The 27815-nt window shown below is 40.6% G+C and overlaps 1 protein-coding gene across 7 annotated transcripts; it reads left to right on the top strand.

The window, feature by feature from the left end:
* The first annotated feature begins 444 nt into the window (after positions 1-444).
* CCDC77 (coiled-coil domain containing 77) lies at positions 445-27815 on the top strand. Of its 7 annotated transcripts, XM_047742317.1 has the most exons (13): positions 525-540; positions 3161-3211; positions 5672-5725; positions 7331-7574; positions 10613-10755; positions 15759-15855; positions 16913-16988; positions 17929-18020; positions 19365-19513; positions 23826-24045; positions 25352-25477; positions 25576-25728; positions 26917-27815. In XM_047742317.1, exons 3-13 carry the CDS (start codon positions 5688-5690, stop codon positions 27061-27063), a joined length of 1485 nt encoding a protein of 494 aa, XP_047598273.1. In that variant the 5' UTR covers positions 525-540; positions 3161-3211; positions 5672-5687; the 3' UTR covers positions 27064-27815. The 7 variants fall into 7 exon arrangements, with proteins under 7 accessions (XP_047598276.1, XP_047598272.1, XP_047598277.1 ...); XM_047742320.1 differs by lacking the exon at positions 3161-3211 and having other exon boundaries at positions 445-536; positions 10703-10755; XM_047742316.1 differs by lacking the exon at positions 3161-3211 and having other exon boundaries at positions 445-536.

The following is a 27815-nucleotide window of genomic DNA, read 5'->3' as shown; positions in this document are numbered from 1 at the left end:
GTGAACCACAGGTCCTATCTTGGCTCTAGGCCACCAGGTCATTGAAAAAGATACTATTTCTTAGAAAATTCACCTTAATATAAGCTTGTAAATTACAACATATAATAATCCTGTGATCCATTCCATAATTATGCACCGCGTGCCTGCATAATTTTTCATGAAAAGAAAGTAGTTGAGCAAGCTTAAACTGGGTGTGCCCAGAACTAGTGCGTTCTGACCCCAAACAGCACACTGCCAGTACTGAGATGGCCTGGGCTGCAATCGGTTTACATCCTCCACCCCGGGAAGCTGTGTGCAGAAGTAAAACTACACTTCCCGGCGATCTCTGCGCGATTAGGCCCGTAGCGAGAAAGGGCGGGGAATGTGGGGGGGGCGTGTCTCTGTGTGACTAGCCTTCCTATTGGTGCGCAGTCCAAAGGGTCGTGTAAACTCGTGGACGATTGGACAGATTCGTGCACGCTCAGTGGCGCCGCTTCGCTACCGGATTTAAGTTTTGTTTTTCGGTTGGGGTCTCTGACTCGAAGGTTTAGTGTGGCGTGAGTACAGAGTTTTGGGTTTAGGATGCTGGGATTGGGGAATGGGGCCATAGACTAAAAAAATATTTAGAGAGGGAGAAGTAGGTGCGGGGACCGGAAGAGGGAAGTTAGGATGTGCAAAGCGAAAGGTTTCAGGGGGGTGTTGGAGGATTGGGGAGCCATAGCAAGAGGGAGTCAACAGCGGGATGAAATGTAAACGGGGTGTAGAATTTGGAGGTCCTGGAAATGCGTTCCAATATTCCCTCATTCCAGGATAGTCTAAGCCCTCAATTTCCTCATTTTTAGAACTAAGGAATAATAAAAACTTGACAGAGTTGTTGTGGGGGTGTAAATTGAAAATTCAAATCAGAATATTGAAAGATGTCATTTGTTCATTCAATGATAATTATTACTCTGTGCCAGGGAGTGTTTTAGATAATGAGGTAGTCATAAACGCAGTGGGAAAAATGATGTTCCAACAGAAGTGGTTAGAGGAAGTAGAAAAGAAAGTTGAAGACAGAACCTTTTGAACCAAGGGAGGAAAATTATCAGTAAAAATAGTAATGATCTCCATTTATTGAGCACTAGCATGTCAGACACTGCTCAGCCCTTTTATTCATTATTTCATTTAATCCTTACACCAACCTATGATAAATGCTATTCTCCCTCTCTTTTAATAAGTAACTCGAGTGTAGAGAGGTGAAGTAACTTGCCTCATCACACATCTAATAAGGGACAGAGCTTTGACTGAAACCCAAGCCTGTTTGATCTCAGAGCCCAAGCTCTGAACTACAATATTTTTAAAAAGGTGATCAGTACTGTCAAAGTAAGCATATAAATCGAGGAGTGGGGATACCTGGGTGGCTCAGTGGGTTGGGCGCCTGCCTTTGGTTCAGGTCATGATCCCAGGGTCCTGGGATCGAGTCCCACATCGGGCTCCTTGCTCAGTGGGGAACCTGCTTCACCCTCTTCCTTTGTCCATCTCCCTGCATATTCTCTCCTTCAAATAAATACATAAATAAAATATTTTAAAAATAAATAAATAAATAAATCAAGGAGTGACTTGCTGGGTGGTGGATGGGAAACCAAGAAAGCAGCTGAATTCATTCATTTGGGTGTCTAATGACCAAGAAAATAACTTCAATTCAGATGTTATAGTAGGCGTTGATAGTATAGTGGTGAGCATAGCTGCCTTCCAGATGTTGTAGAAGTCAGACTGTGAGAGGTTTATAAAACTAAATGAGATGTGAATGTAGATACCGTTTTTGTCGACGTGCAGTAGTCACAGGCAAGAGAAGGAATGAGGATAGTTACTATAAGGAAGAAGAAAAGTTACAGGTTCTTAGAAGTCTCTTTAAAAAGTTCCAAGATATTCTGTGGTACCTGGCTGGCTCAGTTGGTAGAGCATGCAACTCTTTTTTTTTTTTTTTTTTAAGATTTATTTATTTATTTATTTGAGAGAGGAAGAGCATGCACAAACAGTGGGAAAGGGAGAGGGAGAGAATCCTTGAGCAGACTCCCCACGGAGCATGGAGCCTGACTCAGGGCTCAATCCCAGGACCCTGAGATCATAACCCAAGCCAAAACCAAAAGTTGGCTGGCCAACCCACTGATCGACCCAGGGGCCTGAGCATGCAACTCTTGATCTTGGGGTCTTGAGTTTGAGCCCCACATTGGGCATAGAGATTACAAACAAACAAACAAACAAATGACTCAAAAGATTATTTTAAAAAAGAAAAAGTTCCAAGTTACTCTTAAATAGTTGTAGAACAGTGACATTCATCTGTATTTATAAAAGGGAATATTATTTGGCCATATATAGCAATGAAAAACTAACACCTGCTACAACATGGATGAACCTTGAAAACATCATGCTAAGTGAAAGAAATCCGTCATAGCCGGCCACAAAAGGACCGCATACTATATGATCTCATTCTTATGGAAGTCCAAATTAAGGAGCTCTATAGAAATAGAAAGTAGGGCACCTGGGTGGCTCAGTGGATTAAGCCTCTGCCTTCAGCTCAGGTCATAATCTCAGGGTCCTGGCATTGAACCCCACATTGGGCTCTCTGTGCAGCAAGGAGCCTGCTTCCCCCTCTCTCTCTGCCTGCCTCCCTGCCTCCTTGTGATCTTTCTCTCTGTCAAATAAATAAATAAAATCTTTTTTAAAAAAAGGTAATAGAAAGTAGATTAGTAGTTGCTTAGGGCTTGGGGGGAGGTGGAACACAGGGCTGATGGCTAAAGGTTATAGGATTTCTTGAAGTGATGAAAATGTTCTGTAATTGTGAGGGTTGCACATATCTGAATATACTAAAATCATTGAATTGTATACTTTGAGTTGTATGGAATGTGAATTATCTAATTATATCTCTATAAAGCTGTTAAAAAAAAATGTTGCCCATAATCCTACCATACCAACCCAATTACCATTTTTATTTTCTAGGTTTTTTTTTTTTTAATTTTATTTATTTATTTGAAAGAGAGACAGTGAGAGAGAGCATGAGCGAGGAGAAGGTCAGAGAGAGAAGCAGACTCCCCGTGGAGCTGGGAGCCCGATGTGGGACTTGATCCCGGGACTCCGGGATCATGACCTGAGCTGAAGGCAGTCCAACCAACTGAGCCACCCAGGCGTCCCTATTTTCTAGGTTTTTACAAGAGACAAATTCACCCAGTTTGAAGAAGCTTTGTGGAAGAAAGTGAGTTTAAAGGAGGAGAGTAGTCATTTTAAAGGAGAGAGTGAGAAAAAGAGATGGCATGCTTGAAGGGTTGGTGGGCAGAAGGAAGCTAATGAAATGACAGAAGCAGAAACTGATTTTCTAGTTAGGTCAGATGGTGATAAAGTGAAGCAGAGAAGGTAGGTAAGGAGATGCCAGATGGTCAGAGAAGACTTCGCCAAGAAGGTGCATTAAAACCCTCAAGGAGAGGGAGCAAGCCATATATAGGTAAATGGGAAAAGAACATCATAAATGAAGTAGAAGGTGGAAGTCTGAGGTAAAGGTTTATCTGGCATGTTTGAAGAACAGCAGAGGCCAGCGTTGGTGGCGCATTGAGCAGGGGGAGAGTTCTAGGTGAGCCCACAGAAGTCCTGGGGTGGCCAGATCATGTAGGACCTTGGAAGCCATTTTAAAGACTTTGGCTTTCTGACTAAAATTAAAAGTCTTAGAAGGCTTTTGAGCAGAGGAGTTTTGTATTTTGACTTACATTTTATTTATTTTTTATTTTTTAATTTTTAAAAAAGATTTTATTTATTTGACAGACACAGCGAGAGAGGGAACACAAGCAAGGGGAGTGGGAGAGGGAGAAGCAGGCTTCCCGCTGAACAGGGAGCCCGATGTGGGACTCCATCCCAGGACCCTGGGTCGAAGGCAGATGCTTAAGTAACTGAACCCAGGCCTCCCTTGACTTAACATTTTAGATAATCTAACTGCTGTGTTGAAAATAGACTGCAGGGGCTGAATTTGAAAGTGGAAGCAAAGAGACCCGATAAAGAGGCTATTTTAGTCCTTCAAGCAAGAGATTGTAGTGGGTTGGACCAGGGCAGCATTGGCATGAGCAACTGTCTGATTCTGGATATTTTGGTGGTAGAGCCAAGGGGATTTGCTCTTGGATTGAGCATAGCAGGTAGGACAAGAGGAGTAAAATTTCTCCAAGGTTTTTGGTCATAAGCAATTGGCAAGATAGAGGTAGTAATTACTGGTATGTAGAATTCTGAGAGAAGAGCAGGTTTTGGTGGTAGGTGTTTATCAGGAACTTGGTTTTGGACTTGGGAAGCTTGAGAGACCTGTAAGACATCCTAGTGGAGATAAGAAATAGGGCAATGAGATAGGTATGAGTGGAGGCCGGAGTCAGCCCTAGGTAGGAATTTGTAAACCATTAGTGTGTATGTGGTATTTAAGAATGACACTTTTTTTTTTTTATTTGTTTGAGAGAGAGTTCATGAGTTAGGGGAGGGATGGGGCAGAGAGAGGGGGAGAAGCAGGCTCCCCACTAAGCAGGGAACCTGATGTGGGGTTCAATGCCAGGACTCCAGGATCATGACCTGAGTCGAAGGCAGACACTTAACTGGCTGAGCCACCCAGTTACCCCTAAAACTGACACTTTATACAGTCACCAAGGCCCTAAGTATAGATAAAAAAGAGGGCAGTGACTGAAAATTAATGACCAGTGAAGAAGAAAGAAAACCAGGAACCTCTGGTGTCCTAGAAGGCAAATGAAGAAAGGTTTTAAGGAGGAGGTGCAGAGGCATTCTGGGGTTCCAAGCGGGAAAATGATCTAGAATTAACAAGAGTGATGATCTCTTCACTCTTGTTCATGAAATTCTTCTCCAAAGGACTAAAGATTATAAACAGATACATACAGATTAAAAGAGCACAAGAACAGAATATTACATCATCGTGCCCAAGATCAGAATGGGTTGACAAAGCATGCTTGATAAGCCAGCATTCCCCAAAGCTAATAAAATAAACTCTCCCCTTCCGTCCCTCCTTCTCTCCTCCCTCCTCTCCCTTTCTTCTCCTCTTCTCTCCCCCTTCTCTCCTTCTCTTCTGTTCCCTCCCTGACTGTGAGGTTATCTTCATGAAAATTTCCGTGATAAGATTATTCAAATAGAGGAACCCAAGCCCCACGTTAGCAATTGGAATGGAGATTGTAAGTGGACCTTACAAAGCTTGAAAGTAATTTTTTCTTTCCCTAAGATGAAACAATAGATAAAGTTCACCAGATGTCAGTGGCTTTGTAGTTATTTTAAATTTAGTGTAATTAAATTAATTTCCATTTACCGTCCCTTGTTAGGAACTTTTCTGCATCTCCTATTTCAGCAAAAGGACTGTCAATTCGTTTTGCATTGCTACAGACAACCTCCATGTTAAGGAGGCTTTTCTTTTTTGTGTGCTTCTCCGTCCAAACATTAGGTGACATAATGATTTTATTCAAAAATAGTAATGATAAATGCCTTATGAAGATTCAAAAGTCATAGATTTTCAGGATTTGGAACTACTTTAAAGAATCCTACATTGTAGAGCATCACATTCTCACCAGCATGTGATGGTGGAAAGGGAACCTGTCTTTGTATCCTCTACTGTTGTTTTTGTTGTTTTTGTTTTTGTTTTTTTGGTCTGTTCCTGACCCTTCATTCTGAATTTTTGTGTATTTGACAGGTGTGAAGAGGACAGCATGAACTTTACCCCAGTGCGTACCCCTGTCTGCAGAAAGTAAGACATTTGCCTATTTGCGAGTTGTTAAAGAATCAAGAGTTCTGTAGCCAGAAGCATAAGTTAGCTGAGAAACTAGAAAGGTTTTAGAAGCATGTTTCCAACCTCTGGATTTGAACTATATTACATGTCATTTATCTATCCTTATTAAGTGCCATTAGGATTCAAAACTGGGACATAGTAAATGTTGATACCGGAATCCAGGCAGTTTGAATGGGCCTGGTATAGTGCCCGTGGATCCTGGATTACAGAGGAAACAACCAGCATGCATAAGCAGGGGACTTTTAATTCTGGTTCTGTCCTCAGCTTCCCGCGCAACAGGCATCCTCCTCCTCATCCTCTTTGCCACAGCTCTCCACTGCAAAAGCTCAGCAGGACCTCTTAGTTCATCCACTGGTAAGCATCCAGAGTGCTTACAAGGCAACTCCCTTTGAAGACATGAAACATTAAGTAAAAGAACATTTCTGTCACGAGCTTTTAGTGATTGAGAAAATACTAGGATTTTTTTTTTTTCCCTTCATGCTAGCTGAAAGTGAATTTTAATATCTCTTCTATACACACTTATTAAAGGTGCTGACCATCTCCATTGTTAACTACAGCTTTGGGAATCCAGTATAAAGTTTCTGCAGGGAGTTAGCCAAAGTGGATTAATTTTCACAGGGTTTTTCCACTTCCACACCATTTATTTTCTGACTTGGCATTGATTCAGCTGAACGCTCTTGTTTGCTAAAAACAAACAAATAGAACTTCTTGCCTAGCCTTTCATTAGCCTTTGGTCTTGTCTAGTCTTGGTCTGCGTAATTTAAACGTTCTGATGCTGGTGTGATTGTGTGGTTACTAACTAAGGCTATATCTTCTAATCCTGAATCTTACATTTGTCATTTCCTTTCTTAATAATTTTGCCACTTACATGTACCTGTTCCTAAAAACAGTTTCATTTGGCAAGTTCCATTCTTAAATGGCAATATCTTCTACATATGCCTCTACGTACATTTTACCACTTAATGTTGTTTGAATGATTCATTGATATTTGGATATCTCTAATCCATTGTTTCTAATGATTTAGAGTAATGTTCCATTTATATAAATATACCACAATTTATCCATTACTCTATTGAGTGGATGTCTGGAAGGTTTACCAGTTTTGTTATTACAAATAATGTTGCTATCAACATTTTCATGTGTGTTGCCTTGTACACATATGCATGAGTTTCTCTAGGACAAGAGGAATGGCGGTTTTACTAGATTCTGCCAAATTACTCTCTGTAGTGTCAGGTTAGACCCCACCAGCAGTGGAATGTGTTCTTTTGCTCTGTGTCTTAATAGTATTAAATCTTCTGTTATTACTGGGTCTTACTTGGGTAATATTTCATTTTTAATCATCTTTTTACTCTTTTGACATGTATTTTGAATCTAGCTGTAAGCCTTTAATACTTGGAAAGCGGTTCATAAAACTACTTACTAACACAGAACATCAAACCTTGAAGGTTTATGAGCACCTTAATTATGGCACTTCAAGAACATAAACTTTTTTATTTAAGAAATTACAGTGTCTCATAACTGTTCATATCGTTGAATGACTATGTCCTTTTTGATTTCTCACAGGCCGACGACTGTCTCCAAACACGATGTTCCCTGTGGTTTCAGTGGTCCCACCAAGTGGAAGAGAATGTCTTTCTTGGATTCGATGGAGTCGACTCCCTTGCCTTCCACGGAAGATCGTCTGGCTGTCCTATGCCCTTCTCAGGAGCTTCTGGAATATTACCAAAAGAGGATGACCGAGTGTGAGGAAGAAAATGAGGACCTGCTGAAGAAACTGGAACTCTACAAAGCAGCTTGTGATGCGCAGGTGAAAGGGATGACACGCTGTACCCTTTTAGGGCTCTGACTGAGTCTGTTCGTTTCTGAGAGCAGTGCCAGCTCGTACCATAAGCAGATATCTTATTTAAGAAATTCTTTTTTTATTCCTTTCTGCCTCAGCCTAGCTATCTATCCACCCTTTGGGTCCTTCACTAGGTCATAATCTCCCCCAGCTGCTGGACCTCTAAAACTCTTATATCTCGGTCTCTTGTATACTTCTAGATCTTTCACCTCCTTACACCTGACTTCATTTAACTTCATTGTTAGCTCTGTAGCTCCTTGACAGTTCAGTTTTCTAAGCATTGCCTCCCAGCTTCTGAACTCACATCCTTCCTTTCTAATCCAGGCTCCCCTGGGCTTCACTTCAGGAACTGTACTGCCTACGTGGGACCCCTTGCTTATTCTGCCTTGATTGCATAGCACAAGCCCTAGCTAGAATTTCACCCAGTTCCCTACCACCTCTTCCCTTGGAGCAGGATTTCTCAACCTTGGCATTATTGACATTTGGGGCTTGGTACTTGTTTGTTGTGAAGACTATCGTGCGCATTGTAGGATTTGAAGTAGCACCCTTGGCCTCCACTCACCAGATACCAGTAGCACACCTCTTCTCCCATCCCCCCCATCCCCAGGTCATGACCCATCAAAAATGCCTGCCATTGCTCAGTTTCTCCTGGAGCATAGGCAAAATCGCCCCCAGTTGAGAACCATTGTCCTAACACGGTTACATATCATTACAGAATAAATTCATGATAAACTTGTCCATCTGTATCCTTAGTCACTATACAGCAGTTTTCTTGGCCTGTGCACACCTGTGCCATATCTTCACCCTCCACCAGCCTGCAACCCCTTCTTAGTCCTCTTCTCTCCAGCCATCTTGTTTCCAAGTTTATGGAGGAAACACCAGCTATCACACATGTGCTCCCTTCCTGCCCATCCACACAATTTACCTACGTCTATATCCATGTCTCCTCTCTTACTGCTTCGGGGACGAGCTGTCTCTGCCTGTTCAGGCTGCACTGATCCAGCAGTCCCCCTGACCCCCAACCCTTTCTCCTCCTCAGAAACCTTGCTTCATCATCTCTCTTCTCTTTGTGTTCTATTTTTTTTTTTAAGATTTTATTTATTTGACAGAGACCACAAGTAGGCAGAGAGGCAAGCAGAGAGAGAGGAGGAAGCAGGCTTCCTGCTGAGCAAAGAGCCCGATGCGGGGCTTGATTCCAGGACTCTGAGATCATGACCTGAGCCGAAGGCAGAGGCCTTAACCCACTGAGCCACCCAGGCGCCCCTTTGTGTTCTATTTTTAACTTCTTGCCTGACATTGGCTTTTGGTCCTCAGTATATAAACCTACTCAAGTCTTTCCCAACTTAAAAAAACACTCTTCTGTAGTTGACTTTCCCCTCTAACTTCTCTCTTATGTAGGTGCCTCTTTCTCAACCATACCTTTAGAATAGCTTGACTTTGTCACCCACTCAATGACCTCTTGACTGCAGTTTGGTCTCTATCCTCATTGCTCCACTAAAAGTCACCCCCTGTGGTCTCTGAAACCTGCTAGTCAAAATGATCTCTTCTCTTCATGGCCTTGGCCGTATTTGTCACTATTGATCTCTCCTTTCTGCAGTCTTGTCCTTTCTTGATTTCCTTTCCCAGTTTCTGTCTTACCTCTCTGACCGGTTCTTCTCAGTCTCCATCAACGGCGCCCCCCTTCCTTAGTCTTAAGTATCAAAGTTCCAGATTCCACCATATATGGTCTCATTGTATTCATGCCTTCTACTACCACATATGAGGTGATGACACCAAATAACTCATATGGACTCACTTTTCTCCAGAGTTCCTTGTTAACACGCCCGTGTCTGAACTACTCTTCTTTCCTACCCTACCCACACATGATGTGTACCACTGATGTTTCCCCTCCTTCCATTCCTTATCTCTTTGCTTTTTCTTTATTCCGTGTCCTGTAAATGGTATCATTGCCTGCAATTCTCCCCAGCTCCTACTTCTGTCACTTGGCAAGTCCTCTTGATTCTGCTTCCTAAATGTCACTGCACCCATTCCGAACTTAATCACTGTTCCCTCAACATTGGTTCCAACTCTCATTATGTCTCCCCTGAACTATTAAAGTGTCCTCCACACCAGTATCCAGCCTGGGGCCTCATACTTACCCACTCTGCCTCTCGCTGTCCACTCCAGCAATACTGAAATACTTGGGATTACCCAGACACTTAGGTCTCTGATGGTTCGGTCTTTCTCTCCCTTTCCCAAGAGTACCCGTCTTCTGGTTGTCTGTAGCAGTCTTCATTTTTCAAGTTCCAGCTTTGCCTGTGTTCTCTGACTACCCAAAACCTGCAGAGGTTTTACTCTACTGTACTTTCCCGTCTACCATTTTACTATGCATGCTCTTTCATGAAATAACTATTTCATTTTAGTTGTTTACATGTCTCTCCCCCACAACAAAATTCCTCAACTCTGTGGGCAAGAATCATACCTTTTTATCTGTGTTTTTCCAAAATTTTGTAATCCTTATTACATAGAAAGCATTAAAAAAAAAAAAGTTTGACTAGAACAGGTAAATCATATGGCGTTACAGGGTTCCGTAATCTATAAAAGAAAGATACAAGAGCTTTGATGTTATAGGCAAACATCCCACTCACCCTGCAGCTGTTAAACTCAAGTTTGTACACAACCTGTTGTTGTCATTTGAATTCCATGTTGGTGAAACCATTCACTCTGTAATATTTCTTTTTTTTTTTTTTTAAGATTTTATTATTTGACAGAGAGACACACAGGGAGAGCGGGAACACAAGCAGGGGAACAGGGAGAAGCAGGCTTCCTGTTGAGCAGGGACCCTGACACGGGGCTTGATCTCAGGACCCTGGGATCATGGCCTGAGCCAAAGGCAGATGCCCAACCAACTGAGCTACCCAGGTGCACCCACTCTGTAATATTTCTGCATGACCTGATCTACCAGATCCAATCAGAGATACTCCCATGAAGTGCAATATCTTTTCAATTACCTTTTCCCCCCCCAGCATAAACTAGAATGGGATTTGCAGCAGAGGGAGGAAGAGATTGCGGAATTGCAGAAAGCTCTAAGCGATATACAGGTCTGCCTCTTCCAGGAACGGGAACATGTTTTACGCCTCTACTCAGAAAACGACCGACTGAGAATCAGGTACCCAGTGGGAGAAGGGAAATATTGGAGTTCTATTTCTAAATCACACTAAACAAGATACATTTCTCTTAGGTTGTGTTCCCCAGGAAGCATACTCTGGGATGGATACAAGGATGGTTAGTTGGGGGACTCAGCAATAATATCTATGAGCAAATTTGGGCAGAGGGAGAATTTGAACTGGGATTCTGTGGTAGGAGAGGCTTTAGCCAACTGCACAGAGAGCTCTGAGGCCAGGACAGCCATTCAGAGGCAAAGGGGTTGACTAGTACCCCATAGTGATCACTCATTGGATGTCAGCTGTCACCAGGGAGGGGATGTAAATTTGAGAGAGGCAGCCCCTGTCAGCCTAGGGCAGTTCCTGGAGAAGGACTCAGCTCTTGGGTGATGGATGTCTAGGTCCTGAAGGTGGCATCTGAGCAGTGTTCCACAGGATCCACTACTAAATTTTTTTTTAATTGTGATAAAATATACGTAACATAAAATTTACCATTTTAGTCATTTGCAGGTGCATAGTGCAGTGGCGCTTAGTATATTTATGTTATCAGGCAGCTATACCACTGTCCAGGTCTAGAACTTTTCATCATCCCTTATAGAAACTCTGTCCCCATTAAACAATAACTCCTCATCACCACCCCTCCTCAGCCCTTAGTCACCACTGTTACATTTTCTGTCTATGTATTTGACCTCATATAAGTAGAATCATACAGTATTTGTCCCTTTGTGAGTGGCTTATTTAACTTAGCCTGATGTTTTCAGGGTTCATCCATGTTGTAGCATGTATAAAATTTCATTGCTTTTTAAGGATATATTAAAATTCAAATTCATATTAAAAAAATCATTGCCAAATCCAGTATCACTATAGTTTTTTGTTTGTTTGTTTACTTGTTTGTTTTTTTAAGAGAGAGCACTTGTGAATGGGTATGGGGAAGGGGCAGAGGGCGAGGGAGAGAGAGAATCTTAAGCAGGCTCCATGCCCAGCACAGAGCTCAACACAGGGCTCCATCTCAAATCCCGAGATCATGACCTGAGCCCCAATCAGGAGTCAGGTGCTCAACCACCTGAGCCACCCAGGCACCCCCAACTGTGTTTTAGAGTTTTAGCTCTTACAGGTAGGTCTTTGATCCATTTTAAGATAAACTTTTGTATATTGTGTTAGGTAAGGGTCCACCTTCATTCTTTTGCATGTTGGATATCTAGTTTTTCCAGCACCATTTGTTGAAAAGACTGTCTTTTCTCCATTGAAAGTTGAAAATCACTTAGCCATACGTGTGGGACTTATTTCTGGGCTGTCTATTTGATTCCAGTGGTCTAAAGATCTGTCATTATGTCAGTACCACACTATTTTGATTATTGTAACTTTGTAGTAAGTTTTGAAATCAAGATGTGTGGGTCTTCTAATGGTGTTCTTTTTCTAGATTGTCTTAACTATTTTGAGTTCCCTGAGATTCCATATGAATTTTAGGGTGGATTTTTCTATTTCTGAGAAAAGTGTCATTGAGATTTGATGGGAGTTGCTCTGAATCTATAGATTGCTTTGGGTAATATTAACATCATAATACCAAGTCTTCCAATCCATGTACATGGCATCTCTCCATTTATGTATGTGTTCTTTAATTTCTTTCAACAGTGTTTTTAGTATACAAGTCTTTCACTTTCTTTTTAAATTCCTAAGTATTTTATTCTTTTTGATGCTAATATAAAGCAAATTATTGTCTTAATTTCCTTTTCAGATTGTTCACCATTAGTGTATAGAAATGCACCTGATTTTTGCATGAAGAATTTGTATTTTGCTACTTTGCTGAATTCTCTTTTATCAGTTCTAATGGGATTTCCTTGGTTTGTTTGGTTTGGCTTTTGTTGTTTTTGTGGAACCCTTCGGTTTTCTACATATAAGATTATGTCATCTGTGAACAGAGATAATTTTACTTCTCTCTACTTTGGATGTCTCTTCCTTTTTTCTTGCCTACTTGCCCTGGCTAGGATTTCCAATACTGTGTTAAATGGAAATTGTGAAAATGGGCATCCTTGTCTTGTTCTCGATCATAGAGGAAAACTTTTGGTCTTTCACCATTGAGTATGATGTTAACTATGGGTTTTCCATACATGGCTTTTATTGGGTAGAGGTTGTTTCCTTCTTTAGCTAGTTTGTTGAGTGTTTTTATCATAAAAGGGTTTTGAATATTGTTACATGAGTTTTATCAATTGATGATTGTGGTTTTTTTCCTTTCATTCTGCTAATGTGGTATATTACATTGATCAATTTTCATATGCTGAACTATTATGCTTGGATTCCAGAAATAAATCCCACTTAATCATGGTGTGTAATCCATTTAATGCTCCTGAATTTGGTTTGCTTGTATTTTGTTGAGGATTTTCACATCAGTGTTCGTGAGGGATATTGGTCTGTAGTTGTCTCTTCTTCAGTTTTTAGAAAAGTTTGAGAATTATTGGTGGTGTCCTTTAGATACTTGGTTGAGTTCACTAGTGAAGACATCGGGTCCAGAATTTGTCTTTGTCAGGAGGTTTTTGATTATCAACTCAATCTCCTTAATAGGTTTAGCCTTGACCGAATGCAGAATTTCCTTTCAACTCTGGGCCACACTGAAAGCTCAACTTTCATGTCACTTGATATATGGGTCAAAGCAGTATCCCAGAGTATGGGATGTGGTCTCTAAGAGATTTGAAGAGTCCTTTTTTCTACTTGGTAAGGGTAAGGCACAGTAATTTGTCCTTTACTTTGGAGGAAATGTCTGGTCATGCCTAGATCAGACCCCTAAAACTTCACTGATGTGCTTTGAAAGGTTTACTCCAACCCTCTCAAGCGCATGTATCTTACCCAAGGGTTTTAATGCATCTGCCATTTCTTGTCTATCCAATCTAATTTAATCTGATATCATTAGTAATGAACTAATGAAATCTGTGGTATGGCCAGATCCAGGTCTCTTTAGACTTACTTGATATGATGCAGAAGAGTTAACATGGTTTTATGGAAAGACTGTAAAAGTGTACTGTGTTCACCCCACACAAATGAGAACTATTTCTGGTCCTGTTAGGAATGGAAAGGGATGCATTTGCTTAATCAGTATCCATATACCATGTACCTAAAACCAAGTTAATCTACTCTAGCAAAAACACTACTTCTAGGACAATGACGGAAATTGGGACCTCCTTGACCTCCTTGGTAGTAGTCCACTGTTATCCTTCCGGTTTTGCATAGGTCATACTGTGAATTAAATGGGGATTTGATGGTGACTTTGACCCCTACATCGTTTAAGTCTTTATCTTCCATCTTGGCAGGGGTGGAGAGGGGCAGTTTCGGAGTCTTCCTCTTACCTTAACTCAGATGCCAAGAAACCAGTTTGGAGGCTTTGCCAACTACGAAATATGTCTATTCCAGTTATACATTTAGAGATGGGGAAACTAACAATTGATTGGGTCTGGACCCAGTGGACCCACTGTGAGCTGGGCCTGGTACAAAATTCTATTGATTACATGGTTCCTATATACTCCAGTGCCATGATAATGGCAGGTATCAATGTCAGTTCAGACCCTGGATCTATCAGTCCTTGAATTACCTGTGTATTTCCTTTTCTCCAGTGTATAATTACTTAAATAAATGGCCATGGGTCTTTTGGGGAAAGACTAGGGGACTCATTACCGTGTACTTGCTGTGGTGTCACCAAGTCTTACCTCCTGGGGACCCAGCTTCTTTGTCAAGTAATAATATTTACGCTGGCTGAGGTGTGGAAAATGGATCAGAAATTGTGCTTTTGCGTAGGGTGCTGCCCTTAGCCTCCCTTCATCTTTGATTTATTTTATTTTATTTTATTTATTCATTTATTTCTTTTAAGTAGGCTCCACATCTGATGTGAGGCCCAGTGTGGAGCTTGAACTCACAACCCTGAGATCAAGACCTGAGCTGAGATCAAAAGTTGGACGCTTAACCAACTGAGCTACCCAGGAGCCCATCTTTGATTTATTTTAATTTTTTAAGCTGTACCCTGTTAACCACCCGTCTGTTTTGCCCTTAAGAACACTGTGTTTGTTTGTTATTAAAGATTTTATTTATTTAGAGAGAGGAAAGGAGCACAACGGGAGGTGAGGCCAAAGGAGAGGGGGAGAGAGAGAGAACCTCCAGCAGACTTTGTGCTGAGCACAGAGCCCAACACAGGGCTGGATCCCATGACCCTGAAATCATGACCTGAGCCCAAATCAAGAGTCAGATGCTCAGCCGACTGAGCCACCCAGGCACCACAAGAACACTATGTTCTATAAACCCTCTCCATATCACAGACTCTGAAATCTCATTTTAGAGTTTGCTTCCTTGGTCCATTTCTGATATCAATTGTCTTAGGTTGGGTTCCCCAGAAAACAGACTTTGTAATGGATATTTGCTTGCAGGAGATTATTTGGAGAGTCCCTTCAGGGATAACCACCTATGAAGGAATAAAGTCTGATTGGGCAGCAGTAGAACTATTTAATTAATTACAGAAGACCTCAGCCAGTGCCACAGGGTGCAATGAAGCTGGGATGGCCCTTCAGAGGTATTCTGAATTGAGGCAAGGGAATTGGACTTTTCTGCCCTCTCATTAGCCAGGCTCTGGGTCCAGTCTGTCCACTGGGTATACAGTTGGTTAAGGCAGTCCCTCTTGACTGAGGACAATTCTGGAGAGAGATTCAGCTGTGAGCCACAATTTGCAACATTGCTGGCAGTTGGAGGAATGAACCCATTAGTGCTGAAGAGGGGAATCTGAGCAGGGTACCCCAGCATCTACTATAACTCTCTTCTAGAACCAACTAAGAAATTATTTTGTGGTCCCCTCTCTCAATTTCTGGATATAAATATCTGATGTTTTAAAAATTAGAGCCAGGGTCTCAATAAATCTTATTCAATTTTAATTTGATGTTGCCATTGTCTTAAAAATAAATCAGAAAGGAGATCCTTTAAACAGAAAAATTTATTAACTCTGAACACAATATGTGGTTACTTTTGAGAATTGCAGGGAGATAGAAGACAAGAAAAAGATTCAGAATCTCTTGGCTCTTGTGGGCACAGACACTGGAGAAGTGACCTATTTTTATAAGGAGCCTCCAAACAAAGTAAGTAATCTTTGGTACGGCATGGTAAGCATTACTTTTTATAAAAAAAATAGGTTGGGGTCTATAATAAGAGCAATTTTGGTACTTGCTAAAGAAGATAGAAGGAGAATTAGTTATCTTAGTCCCTAAGTCTTCAAAGCATTTTCTATAATTACAAAGAGCCTTGTGCTTTCATTTACTTTTTTCCCCCCAAAAAACCTTGGGAAGTGGCATCATTTCTACTGTTTGGAAACCTTAAAGCACAGAGGAGTAGATGTTTTAGGTGAGGTTAGAGAGGAAAGCAGGAGCTGACTTAGTGTGGGAGCAAATTCGCAATACTCAGATTTCTTTTTTTTTTTTTTTTTTTTTTTTTTTTATTTGACAGAGATCACAAGTAGACAGAGAGGCAGGCAGAGAGAGAGAGAGAGAGAGGGAAGCAGGCTCCCTGCCGAGCAGAGAGCCCGACGCGGGACTCGATCCCAGGACCCTGAGATCATGACCTGAGCTGAAGGCAGCGGCTTAACCCACTGAGCCACCCAGGCGCCCAATACTCAGATTTCTTTTTTATCGTAGTTTATGCTGATAATAAAGTACTACATGGTCTTTATGAAAAACAGACAGATTTCAGAAATCTGTCATATAAAAGTGGCAGTCTCTTTTATCCCCAGAGATAAAGCTCTTTTCCCATTCATATAGAAATATTTGTGTGTATATATAGTTTTTTTTTATTTTTACTTTTCTATAAACTGCCTCAGTGAGCATCTTTGTGCATATCTACATATGCATGCTTTTGTATTCCTGTTATTTTCCTAAAGGTCCTTGCCAAAGATGCCCCACCCCTTTCTTTTAGCAGATAGTATTAAATAACTCTGAAATTTAATTTTTTAGCTTATTTCACTAGCACTGAGTTTTGTCCACTTTAGTGTCCCTCACACATGACATCCTTATTTGATTATGGTAATTTCGACCAATTGTATTTGTGAGTAATGTTTTGATCTATAGAAGTAAAGCTAAAAAGTGAAATACAACATTTATAGGAAAGCTAACTCTATACTTTTTGGGTTTTTTGCTTCTTCAGGTCAGCATTCACTCCAAGACTATCCAGGCTATAGGTATATGTGAACAGAATGAATCTTCCTCAGCTTTCAGAGCAGGTACCAGCCGTATTGCTATAAATTCTCGTTGATGCAGAATTCAAGAACACAGTCAAATAATTAGATTTTGTTTCTACTATGTGGTAATAATGAATGTTCATATTGATGTCCCTTATGGTTTAAGATCTCACTGAGCTTTTTTTCCTTTAACCTTCCCGTGATGTTTTAATAAAGGAGAATAAAGAATACATAATAAACATGCTTATAGGTAATAAAACAGATTTGGATAACTTCTGGGATCACAGAATGTTAATTAGCTTCTAAGCCTCAGTCTCCCCCGCCCCCCTTTTTTAATGGAAATCCCAATTTTATTTCTTTCTTTGCCTTTTTTTTTAGAAAATTGAGATGTAATTGACATATAACATTACATTTAAGTATATAATGTAAGGATTCAATATTTGCATATATTATGAAATGATCACCACAATAATTCTAGATAACATTCATCACCACAGTGGTTACAGATTTGTTTTTCTTGTGATGAGAACTTTTAAGATCTGTTCTCTTAGTGTGAGCTTCTCGAATCATCCTAGGGTTTTGTTCAGTGTAATTTTAGTGTTTCTTATTTTTAAAATAATCTTGTCTTTTGAAAATTGGGTGATCCATCATAACCAAATATTTAGACTTACTTTTCCTTATTCCTTATCTTTTCTGATTAAATACGATTTTATGAAGAAAACAGATACAACTTCAAAGGAAAATTTAGTATATTCTTTAGAAAGATGAATATTATTATTCAGGAGACATCCTAGCAGAGTTTCTTTAGAGAGATTCTTATTTGAAAAAGTATTGCTATAGTCATTGTATGCTTTCCTTTTTCTTCCTTTCCTTCTCTTCTAGGTAAATGAAATCAGACTCCTCTGCAGAAGTCTGCTGATGCTCGAATAGGCAAAAGAAAAACTAAGTAAAGGTCTTGATTAATTTTTGTTTTCTATTTTAGATTCTAAAGCAAACAAAAAAAAACCAGCAATGAGAGAGAAGGAAGAAAGTTCTGAGCAATATCAGAGAGACATACAAACACTTATCCTACAGGTAAAGCAGACCAGAACAGTTTCTGTCCACAAGTTTAGCTTTGTGTAACATATCTTTGTTATCATATAAGCATCTCCTTGCACACATATTATTTTTTCCTTGTGTGTGTGTGTGTGTATGTTTTTTTTATTATTAACATATATTATTTGTTTCAGGTCTGTGATTCATCGGTCTTATATAATACTCAGTGCTCATTACAACACACACCCTCCCCAATGTCCATCACCCTGTTACCCCAACCCCTACCTCTTCCCTCCAGCAATCCTCAGTTTCCTAAGATTAAGAGTCTCTTATGGTTTGTCTCCCTCTCTAGTTTCGTCTTGTTTCATTTTTTCCTTTCTTCCCCTATGATCCTCTGCCTGCCTCTCAAATTCCTCACATCACTGAGATCATATGATAATTGTCTTTCTCTGACTGACTTATTTCGCTTAGCATAATACCCTCTAGTTCCATCCACGTTATTACAAATGGCAAGATTTCATTTTTTTCACAGCCTTGCACACATATATCTAGGCATCAAGTGATTAAGAAAATTTGGGTTGTTCCTAATTTCTGAGAGTTTATGTTTTAAAACCATTATTCTCTATTCAGCCATTCTAGAAGTGCTATCCCTAGCCCTACCCAACAAAACCATCATATAGTAAGAATTCCCTTTGTGGCCTAAGGGATACGCAGAGAGTTACAATTGTCTCTGCTGATAGATTGACCAGTATGGGTATATCCATTTATTTAGTGCATGTGTTCTAAAGTCACCAATCGTCCTTCTACCACCTGGTAATTGTGGAACACTTGCAACCATGGTTTTTTTTCTAGGTGCACTCAAGTTCCTGTCCTTACTAGGGTCTGTTGCTTTAAATGACAGTTTCTGCCTTTGGCCAGTATCTCCCCTGGGAGTCATGACCACCAGAATCAGAGAAGGAAATAACATGATACTGATTTTTCTTCACTTTTTAAATTAAAAGATGAAGAAAGGAGTCATTCTATTTCTATGCAACTAGGGAGTCTTAGAAGGGAGATAGTCCTAAGAATCCCAAAAGGGAGATAGTGAAAAGCTGAAAATGTTAGGGTAGAGGAAACTGGATTTTCCAGCTTTTTGTGTGTGATGCAGATCCTGTGTGGTGTGAACAGAGCTTGCTCTTGTGTAGCCTAACCCCATGTGTAAGACATTAAATGAAAAGGAGTACACTTAAGACTTTTCTTCTATTTGTTTTGCTCCCGTGCTTTTGTTTGTGGATTTTTTTGTTTTGTTTTCTAAAGTTTTCTGGAGAAAGACTCACTTTTTAAGGTAAGAAATAAGTGGAAGTGAGACAGGAGTGGATACCTCACCCCTTTTGGCCTGTCCAGGTGGAATCACTGCAGGCTCAGCTGGAAGAGCAGACCAAGCTTTCTAGAGAGCAAGTTGAAGGGCTCATGGAGGACAGACGGATTCGCATTGAGGAAATACAAGTTCATCACCAGAGAAATCAGGACAAAATCAAAGAGCTTACCAAAAAGTGAGTGTTCAAGAAAGTTGCACCTGACAGATCTGTAAATATTTCTGAGTGGCTTGGAAGTTAACAGTCCTGTCCTTTAGCAGCATAGCACTGTGCAACTGAAAGGGATCTGGAAAGTTCGTCTTTGTCAGACACCCCTGCCTCTGTGTAGGTGGATGTCCGGGCTTCTGCAGGAGTTCTGTTGATTCTTTTCTTGGATAGCTGCCAAGTACCCCCCATGCTCCGTTTAACCCACCTGACTTTTAGCCTGACCTTAGTGGTGAAGAAATGTTCTCTTATCCACTGACAGGTTATCCAGTGCAGCCCAGTACGGTAGGGACCTTTTCTTTTGTTTGGCCCTTCACGAATGTGGGGAAAATGACTACGTACCTGTACAAAAACCACAAACTCTCTGTCCTTACTGCTTGAATTCCGCACCTGCCTGCCTGCCTTTCCTCACCTTTCTGCAGTCGGATTTCATCCCCGCTGTTTTACCAAGCATGCCCTTTCTAAGGTCATCACTCACTTCATAATCTCTTTACAGTGCCCGTTGTAACTAGTATCATTCTGTATATTCAGTACCTCTGAGCTCCTTTTCTTTGAGATTAATTCTCTTTGCTTTCTGTAGCACCTCGCTTGATTCTTCTACCTGTCTGACCCTCCTCAGATTTTTTAACGGTTCCAGTGCCCAGACTGTGCTGTACAGATCTCTTCCATAATGTTCGAACACCTCCAACTTACCGCGACTGAAGCAGACTGTTTTTCTTCCCCAAGAAACATCTCGTTGTCCCATCTCAAACCTACTACTGCATTCTTTTTCCCATTCAGTTTAAAGATATCCATCCTGTTTCCCAAGCTTCCTGACCTTAGAGTTATCTTGAACTCCCCACTCTCTTATTCCTGAATTCTGAGCCCTAATGAGTATGATGAACCTGGGAAACCTCTCCAGGCCGTTCTCTCCCTCTATTCTTCTCACATTGGTTCAACCTATTCTTTTTTTTTTTTTTAAGATTTTATATTTTTCTAAGTATCTCTACCCCCAACATAGCACTCAAATTTGTGACTCTGAGACCCAAGAATCGGGTATTCTCCCCTCCTGAGCCAGTCAGGGGTCCCCCAGCTCTATTGTCGTTTACATTCCTGCAGTAATCTAACTGTTCTTCCTACACTGATCCCATCGCCTTCTACACTCTTCCTCACTGTTCTGAGTTAGAAGTTACCAACTGCTCCATTAGGAGTTACCAACTGCTCAGAAACATATGATAGCTTCCCATCTATCTCATGATAAAGTCCTGCTGCCTCAGCATGAATTACTAGAATCTTCATCATCTGGCACCAAATTAACCTTTTCAATCTTAGCTCTTCCTCTACTGCTGTGTTTTAACCTGTCCTTCAATCTGACCACTCATGTCTGTTGCTTATGAGATCCTTGCTGTGTGGCAGGCATTTGGCTGTGCATGGTCATCTCTTCTCTGAACACTTCCCCCGGCAGAATTTAATTTTTCTTCCTCCGCATTCCTCTGATGACTCGCCTGCCTCCCGTGGCACTAATCACCACCTATTGGAGTTATGTCTGTTCCCCAGGGGCGTGCTGTGGCCTCAGTTAAGCATCTGACTCTTGATCTGAGCTCAGGTTTTGATCTCAAGGTTATGAGTTCAAACCCTGCCTTGGCCTCCATGCCCAGCGTGGAGTCTATTAAAAAAAAAAAAAAAAGTGTGATCATTAAAATTGGATGTGATTCTTAAATTAAGATCTCTGACCAATACAGGCTAGAAAATGCTTTCTGCCTCTTACAGACTCGGGTTTTTTGTTTTTTGTTTTGTTTTGTTTTTGTTTTTGTTTTTAAGATGTTACTCATTTATTTGACAGACAGAGATCACAAGTAGGCAGAGAGGCAGGCGGGGGGTGGAGCGGGGCGGGAAGCAGGCTCCCCGCTGAGCAGAGAGCCAGATTTGGGGCTTGATCCCAGAACCCTGAGATCATGACCTGAGCTGAAGGCAGAGGCTTAACCCACTGAGACACCCAGGCACCTTACAGACAGACTCTGTGTCTTTTAACACAGTATAATATGTTTTCATGTGGCCAGAACATCTCCATCTTCATTTTCATGTTTGGTATTTCGTGCTTACACATAGCATGTTCATTTTTCATTGGATTTTAATTGTTTTTAAGGAAGCAGTGTTTTTAAATTGTCACAGTAATTTGTAATTTTATATCTGTCTTCTAGCAGATTAATAACCATCCTAGTTTAGCATTATCTGCCCATCTGAGCATATAATCAGTCCCTTACATTAGATAGATCATCCTAAGGATATTGAATGGCATGAAATCCAAGGCCTTTAATGACTGTCCTTTGGGTCTCATTTTCATACCATTTATACATTAACAAGACTGTTTCTTGCTCAGTTTGTAATCGAGAACATAATGTAGGATAGAATAAAATAACTCATTGAAAGCACGAGAGATCTTGTGGTAACTGAATCAGTCTCTCTTTATACATATACGTATATACCTGAGTATATGTATACATTCGTCTGGTGATAGTTACCCTGCTTTGTGCCTACATTATGCTCTCATGTTCCCCTTATCTGTGTATCCTATTACTCATGAAAAGAACTAAGTTTCTCTGACATTATTTGGCCAGTGGAAAATTACAGTGATTGCCTCATGGTATTTAATATTCTTTGCAAGTAGTTTGATCATTTGATACAGTATTTTTCTAGAAAGTATTGATGTTAAACTGATGAGTTGCTAACTTCTTAGGGATATCCTTTTTTGAAGATAGAAACATCATTTGCCTATTCCTAAATCTCAATAGTCAGCAGGAATTTGTTTAGTACTCTCTGTATGTTTAGTATTTGGTACTGTTCTTAACAATATGGTGATAGCAAGGCAAAAGTAAATGATAAATAGGGGATATGCTTTCACTCAGGTTAGAAAAAATATGCATGTTGGGGTGCCTGGCTGGCTCAGTTGGGAAAGCACGCGACTCTTGATCTTGGGTTTATAAGTTTGAGACCCACGTTGGGTGTAGAGATTACTTAAAAACAAAATCTTTAAAAAAAAAAAAAAAAAGAGAAGAAATTATGCCTGTTGACAATTAAAACATGACAAGGGCACCTGGGTGGCTTAATCAGTTAGGCATCTGCCTTTGGCTCAGATTGTGGTCCTGGGGTCCTGGGATTGGGCCCCAAGTCAGGCTCCCTGCTCAGTGGGGGTCTGCTTCTCCCTCTCCCCTCCTGTCTGTGCTTTCTCTCTCTCTCACTCACTCTCTCAAAAAAATAAATTGTTAAATATAAAATGAAGTAAAATAAATTAAAATAAATAAAACACGACACAGTCTGTGAGCAAGTGTCAAATTACACCACCGGGGTAGAAATTTAAACTGATACAGAATTTCAGAGAATGGAGAAACTAAATGAGCTAAAGTTGTCACGATCTCTCCATGGAGGAAACTGATGTTGAGGAAAGGACAAGTTTTGATACCAGGCAGTTTACGTGTGGAGTACAGCATAACAAAACCAAAACTATTTTTGACATTTTAGAACTTGTGTTCACCCTCAGTCAGGGAATATATTCCATACTTGTGCAGGCTCTGTGTAGATATTTCTGTAAATCTTTTAATGATATAAACTAGAATTAGCATTGGGAAAATATAAAGACCAGTCTACGTTGGACACATGGGTAACACAGTCAGTTAAGCAACTTAACTTGATTTTAGCTCAGGTCATGGTCTCAGGGTGGTGAGATGAAGCCCTGTATTGTTCTCCACGCTCAGCAGAGAGTCTGCTGGAGATTTTCTTTCCCCCTCTGCCCCTCCTCCCACCCAATGCATGTGCACATGCTCTCTCTCTCAAATAAATAAATAAATTTTATTATTATTTTTTAAGATTTTATTTATTTATTTGACAGACAGAGATCACAAGTAGGCAGAGAGGCAGACACAGAGAGAGGAAGGGAAGCAGGCTCCCTGCCAAGCAGAGAGCCCAATACTGGACTCAGTCCCAGGCCCCTGAGATCATAACCTGAGCCAAAGGCCGAGGCTTAACCAACTGAGCCACCCAGGTGCCCAGTAAATAGATCTTTAAAAAAAAAAAAAAAAAAAGACCAGTCTGTGAACTAGTGTGCATCGATAGGTACATTACACTTTGTCCAGTAAAACATGTAAGTTTGCCAGTAATTAGATTGTGTCTTTTAAATACTGCTAGTGATATTTTATAGAATTTATGTATTGCACAATTTTTAAAGAACCCATATCTTCCCTTCGTTTGAGTAACTATGTACCATATGTACCCCTAAACATGGTGTCCACATTTGTATTTTCTTTCATAGTCTCCATCACACCCAAGATCTTCTCTATGAGAGCACGAAAGACTTTTTGCAACTCAGATTTGAAAGCCAAAATAAAGAGAAGTCGTGGATGCTTGAAAAGGATCATTTGATGTCGAAGATTAAGCAATACAGCGTGCAGTGTAAGAAGAAAGAAGAAAAAATTGGAAAAGTTTGGCCAGTCATTCATGAGACTCATCATAACCAAAATGAATATATTAAGGTAGTTTTCTTATGTCCTACAGAAATTGTTAATTTTTCTGGAAAAATTGAAAGAACTCAGAGAATTCCAAAGAACCTGAGAATTGAAATATAAGAGCCATTCAGTCCAGAAAGCTTCAACAACAGCAGCAGCCTCAAAAACTAGGTTTCAAAGAGTAGCTTATCATTATAGTGTTTAGGGATTTAGAAAAGTGAACTATTGATTGATTCATTTAACAGATATTTATTGCACTCCTACTGTGGGCTAGGCTCTGCAGCAGTAGATAAATTAGACCAGGTCTGCCTTTGCCACATTTACATTTTAATGGGTGGGGGTTGGGGAGGGAAGATGGGACTGGCTGGCTCAGTGGTGAGAGCATGCACCTCTTGGTCTTTTGAGTTCAAGCCCCACATGGGGTATAGAGACTATTTAAATAATAAGTAAATAAATAAAAACTTTCATGGGTGAGAGGGTACAGAAACAAATGAATAAGTAAAAACTTTCATGGGTGAGAGGGTACAGAAACAAAACAGAAAATGATAGCTTATTTTAAAAAATGGTGTTAAGGAATTGAAAAGATTATATGAAGATTTTATATAGTTGCTGAAAGTCTGCTTTTATAGGGAAGCACAAGGACCTCTGTGAGGTCTGATATTGTTGCTGAGACCTATAAAATGGTACTGAGCTTGCCATACAGACCTAGGGGAAGAACATTCCCGGCAGAGGGAAGAGCAAGTCTGAAGTATGTCCAGGGGAGAGAGGGAATATCATTGTGGTCATGGAGGGATAAGCAAGAAAGAAGTGGTAAGCAGAGAGGTTGGAGGGTGGGTAGCAGCCAGTCGTGGAGGGCCTTCCAGGGCCTTTACATGCCTGGTAAGAATATTTAGTTCTAAGTGTTGTATGTCTTTGAAGGATTGTGTGTAAGGAAGAAACATGAGCTGATTAAGGTTTTTATCCATCATTCCCTCTGCTCAATGGAACATGTATATTATGTGTTCTTGTTGTTTCTATTTAAAGAAGAGCAAATTTGTGCCAAAACAAATGATGTCATGTCCTACTTGGTATAGTTCTAAGCTCCATTATCTGACCCTTCTCAGAGCTCAAAATACTTGTTTTATTTTAAAGAATTTCTACTGTGGACACTTCAGGAAAAGGTTAAGAGAATAATCTAGAAATAGGAGACTTTCAGATGTTCTCCAACGTTCCTTGCCATCCTGTTCCTTAGCTCGTTTTAGACTTAATGGGAATCATTTCTTTCCTTTCTTTTGTTGCCTAAGTACTATTTGAATTACCAAAATTGTAATTTTATTTTCCCTCTGACCTGCAGTCCCTAAAGGATAAGTTGGTTCAAGAGAAAAAATTGTCCAACATGTATCAAGAGCAGTGCATTTCCCTAGAAGAAGAACTTGCCCGAATTCGTGAGGAAGAGGGAGTGAGGAGAGAGATCTTCAAGGTACAAATTCTCTGCCACTTCTGATGGGGTAGGAAGCGCAGATGCTCCGGGAATGTGTCCCTCTCTTCACAAATGCCTTGCCATGTCTCTATATTTAGGATCGCACTAACAAGATGGGGAAGCGTTTACAGGTGATGACAAGACGCTATGAGGCCTTGGAGAATCGGCGCATCCTGGAAGTAGAAGGCTTTAAGACGGATATTAAGATTCTCCGGCAAAAGCTGAAACACTTGGAGCAAACCCTCTATAAGGTAATCACTGATCCTGAATTACCGAGAGGGGGAAAAGGGGTGCAGGTAAGGAAACATGGTCGTAAGGGCTCCTCGGAAGAAAGATGGGCTGTTTCCCTGGTGGTAGCGGATCGACATCCTTTAAGTCTCATTAAAAGCAGCTTAAGTACACAGCAGAGGGAGGACACAGTAGACTGAAATCATTGCTAGTCTGCACCATCGTACTTCCATCTGAGTTAAACTTAGCAGAAAGCTTCCTCCTTCCCAGATCAAGAAGCAGATGAAAAGAACTGTGTCTATTTTACCAATGGAGAGAGAGCGAGTAAGGAATGAAGTAGTTTCTCCCCTCAAACACAGCTTTATTTAGAATTCAGGTTGCCTCCGAATCCTTCTTAGATTTTTTATTTTTAAAGATTTTATTTATTTATTTGACAGGCAGAGATCACAAGTAGTGGGAGAGGCAGGCAGAGAGAGAGGAGGAAGCAGGCTCCCTGCTGAGCAGAGAGCCCGATGTGGGGCTCGATCCCAGGACCCTGGGATCATAACCTGAGCTGATGGCAGAGGCTTTAACCCACTGAGCCACCCAGGCGCCCCGAATCCTTCTTAGATTTAAGCAGTAATCTACATATCCTAAATGATTGCTATGTGCCAAACACATAGTTACAGAAGAGAAGCTTTCTTTCCCATTCTTTGGCAAATTTACCAGTAACATTTATATTGGCCTTTGTTTTTACTCATTATTGTTTGTTGACCTCTATCTTATGGCTTCTTTTTTTTTTTTTTTTAAAGATTTTATTTATTTGTCAGAGAGAGAGAGGAGAGCGAGCGAGCACAGGCAGACAGAATGGCAGGCAGAGGCAGAGGGAGAAGCAGGCTCCCCGCCAAGCAAGGAGCCCGATGTGGGACTCGATCCCAGGACGCTGGGACCATGACCTGAGCCGAAGGCAGCTGCCCAACCAACTGAGCCACCCAGGCGTCCCTATCTTATGGCTTCTTTAGTATCATATAAAAAAGCAGAGTCTCATGCCTTTTCTGCTTTAATTCTACTCTACATTTTCTTTCTTTTAGTCATTAGCAAGCTAAGGATTGAATTTATCTTATGTGCTAAAAGTCTGCCCAAAAGGAGCCAGCATAGCCTAGTCTTTATGACTGATTTCTTTCTCCTGGAATGTGCCATAATCATTTCTTCTTTTTTTTCCCAATCTCTAGGCAACACTGAATGCCCAGGCAAACCAGGATCTTGCCATTCTGTGTGAGGTGCGTGACAGCAATAGACGGGCACATAAGCTGCAAGGAGAACTGAAGAACCTTAAGTCCAAAGTCTTTGGTCTGGAGAATGAACTTAGACTCTGTTGACGTTTACGTTTAGCCATTGCCTTCGTCTGGAATAGGTCTGCTCCCTAAAATCTGAAGAAAAGGTCCTTTTCTCCCAGAAACTATGCACAGAGCCGGCTAGAATCGTGGTATCCGTTATTAAGAAGATGGGGCTAGGAATTGGGGGCCGCTAAAAGAGCCCTTCGTGCATGCTAAGCTTTAGCTATCATTTTTGCTGTCCTATTAACCTTTTTTGTGTTTTTGGTCTGGATTATAACCTGAATCACTTAGAGACTTTCCCACATCATTTCTCCCATTTATAATATGATGACAGTTTTTGTTTTTTTAAGAAGGCAGTGATGATGAAAATCCAGAAGGAAGTATTTTTTGCCATGAGCTTGACTGGGTGTCGGAAGTTGAAACTCTGCCTGAGATCAAGGCATCCTCTGAGGTTGCCCAAGGCAGCAAATCACAATTTGTCACATGTAAACAGATAATAATTCTGCTATTTAACTCTTCCATTGTGAGCCGAATTACTTTTTTGGATACCCAGTCTCAGTAAGTTTCACCAGAGGGCACTAGAGACCCTAGTCTTTTGTCTTTTTCTTTTTTTCTTTTAGAGACGCTACTTTTAAGTAAAATGTTCATCTAGAAAAATAAAGGTGCCACATTGGTAAGAGTGAGTGAAACTTTAGTGATCCTTATATGAAAGATCATTATTTTACCAATAAAATGCTTTTTAAAAAATAATCTGTAAATCAACTATTTTTCAATAAAAATGTAATTTAAAAGAT

This window comes from Lutra lutra, chromosome 8 (assembly GCF_902655055.1).
Source record: "Lutra lutra chromosome 8, mLutLut1.2, whole genome shotgun sequence".
Taxonomy (NCBI): domain Eukaryota; kingdom Metazoa; phylum Chordata; class Mammalia; order Carnivora; family Mustelidae; genus Lutra; species Lutra lutra.
The sequence above is the reverse complement of the archived record's forward strand: the minus strand, read 5'-3'. Positions and strand labels throughout refer to the sequence as shown.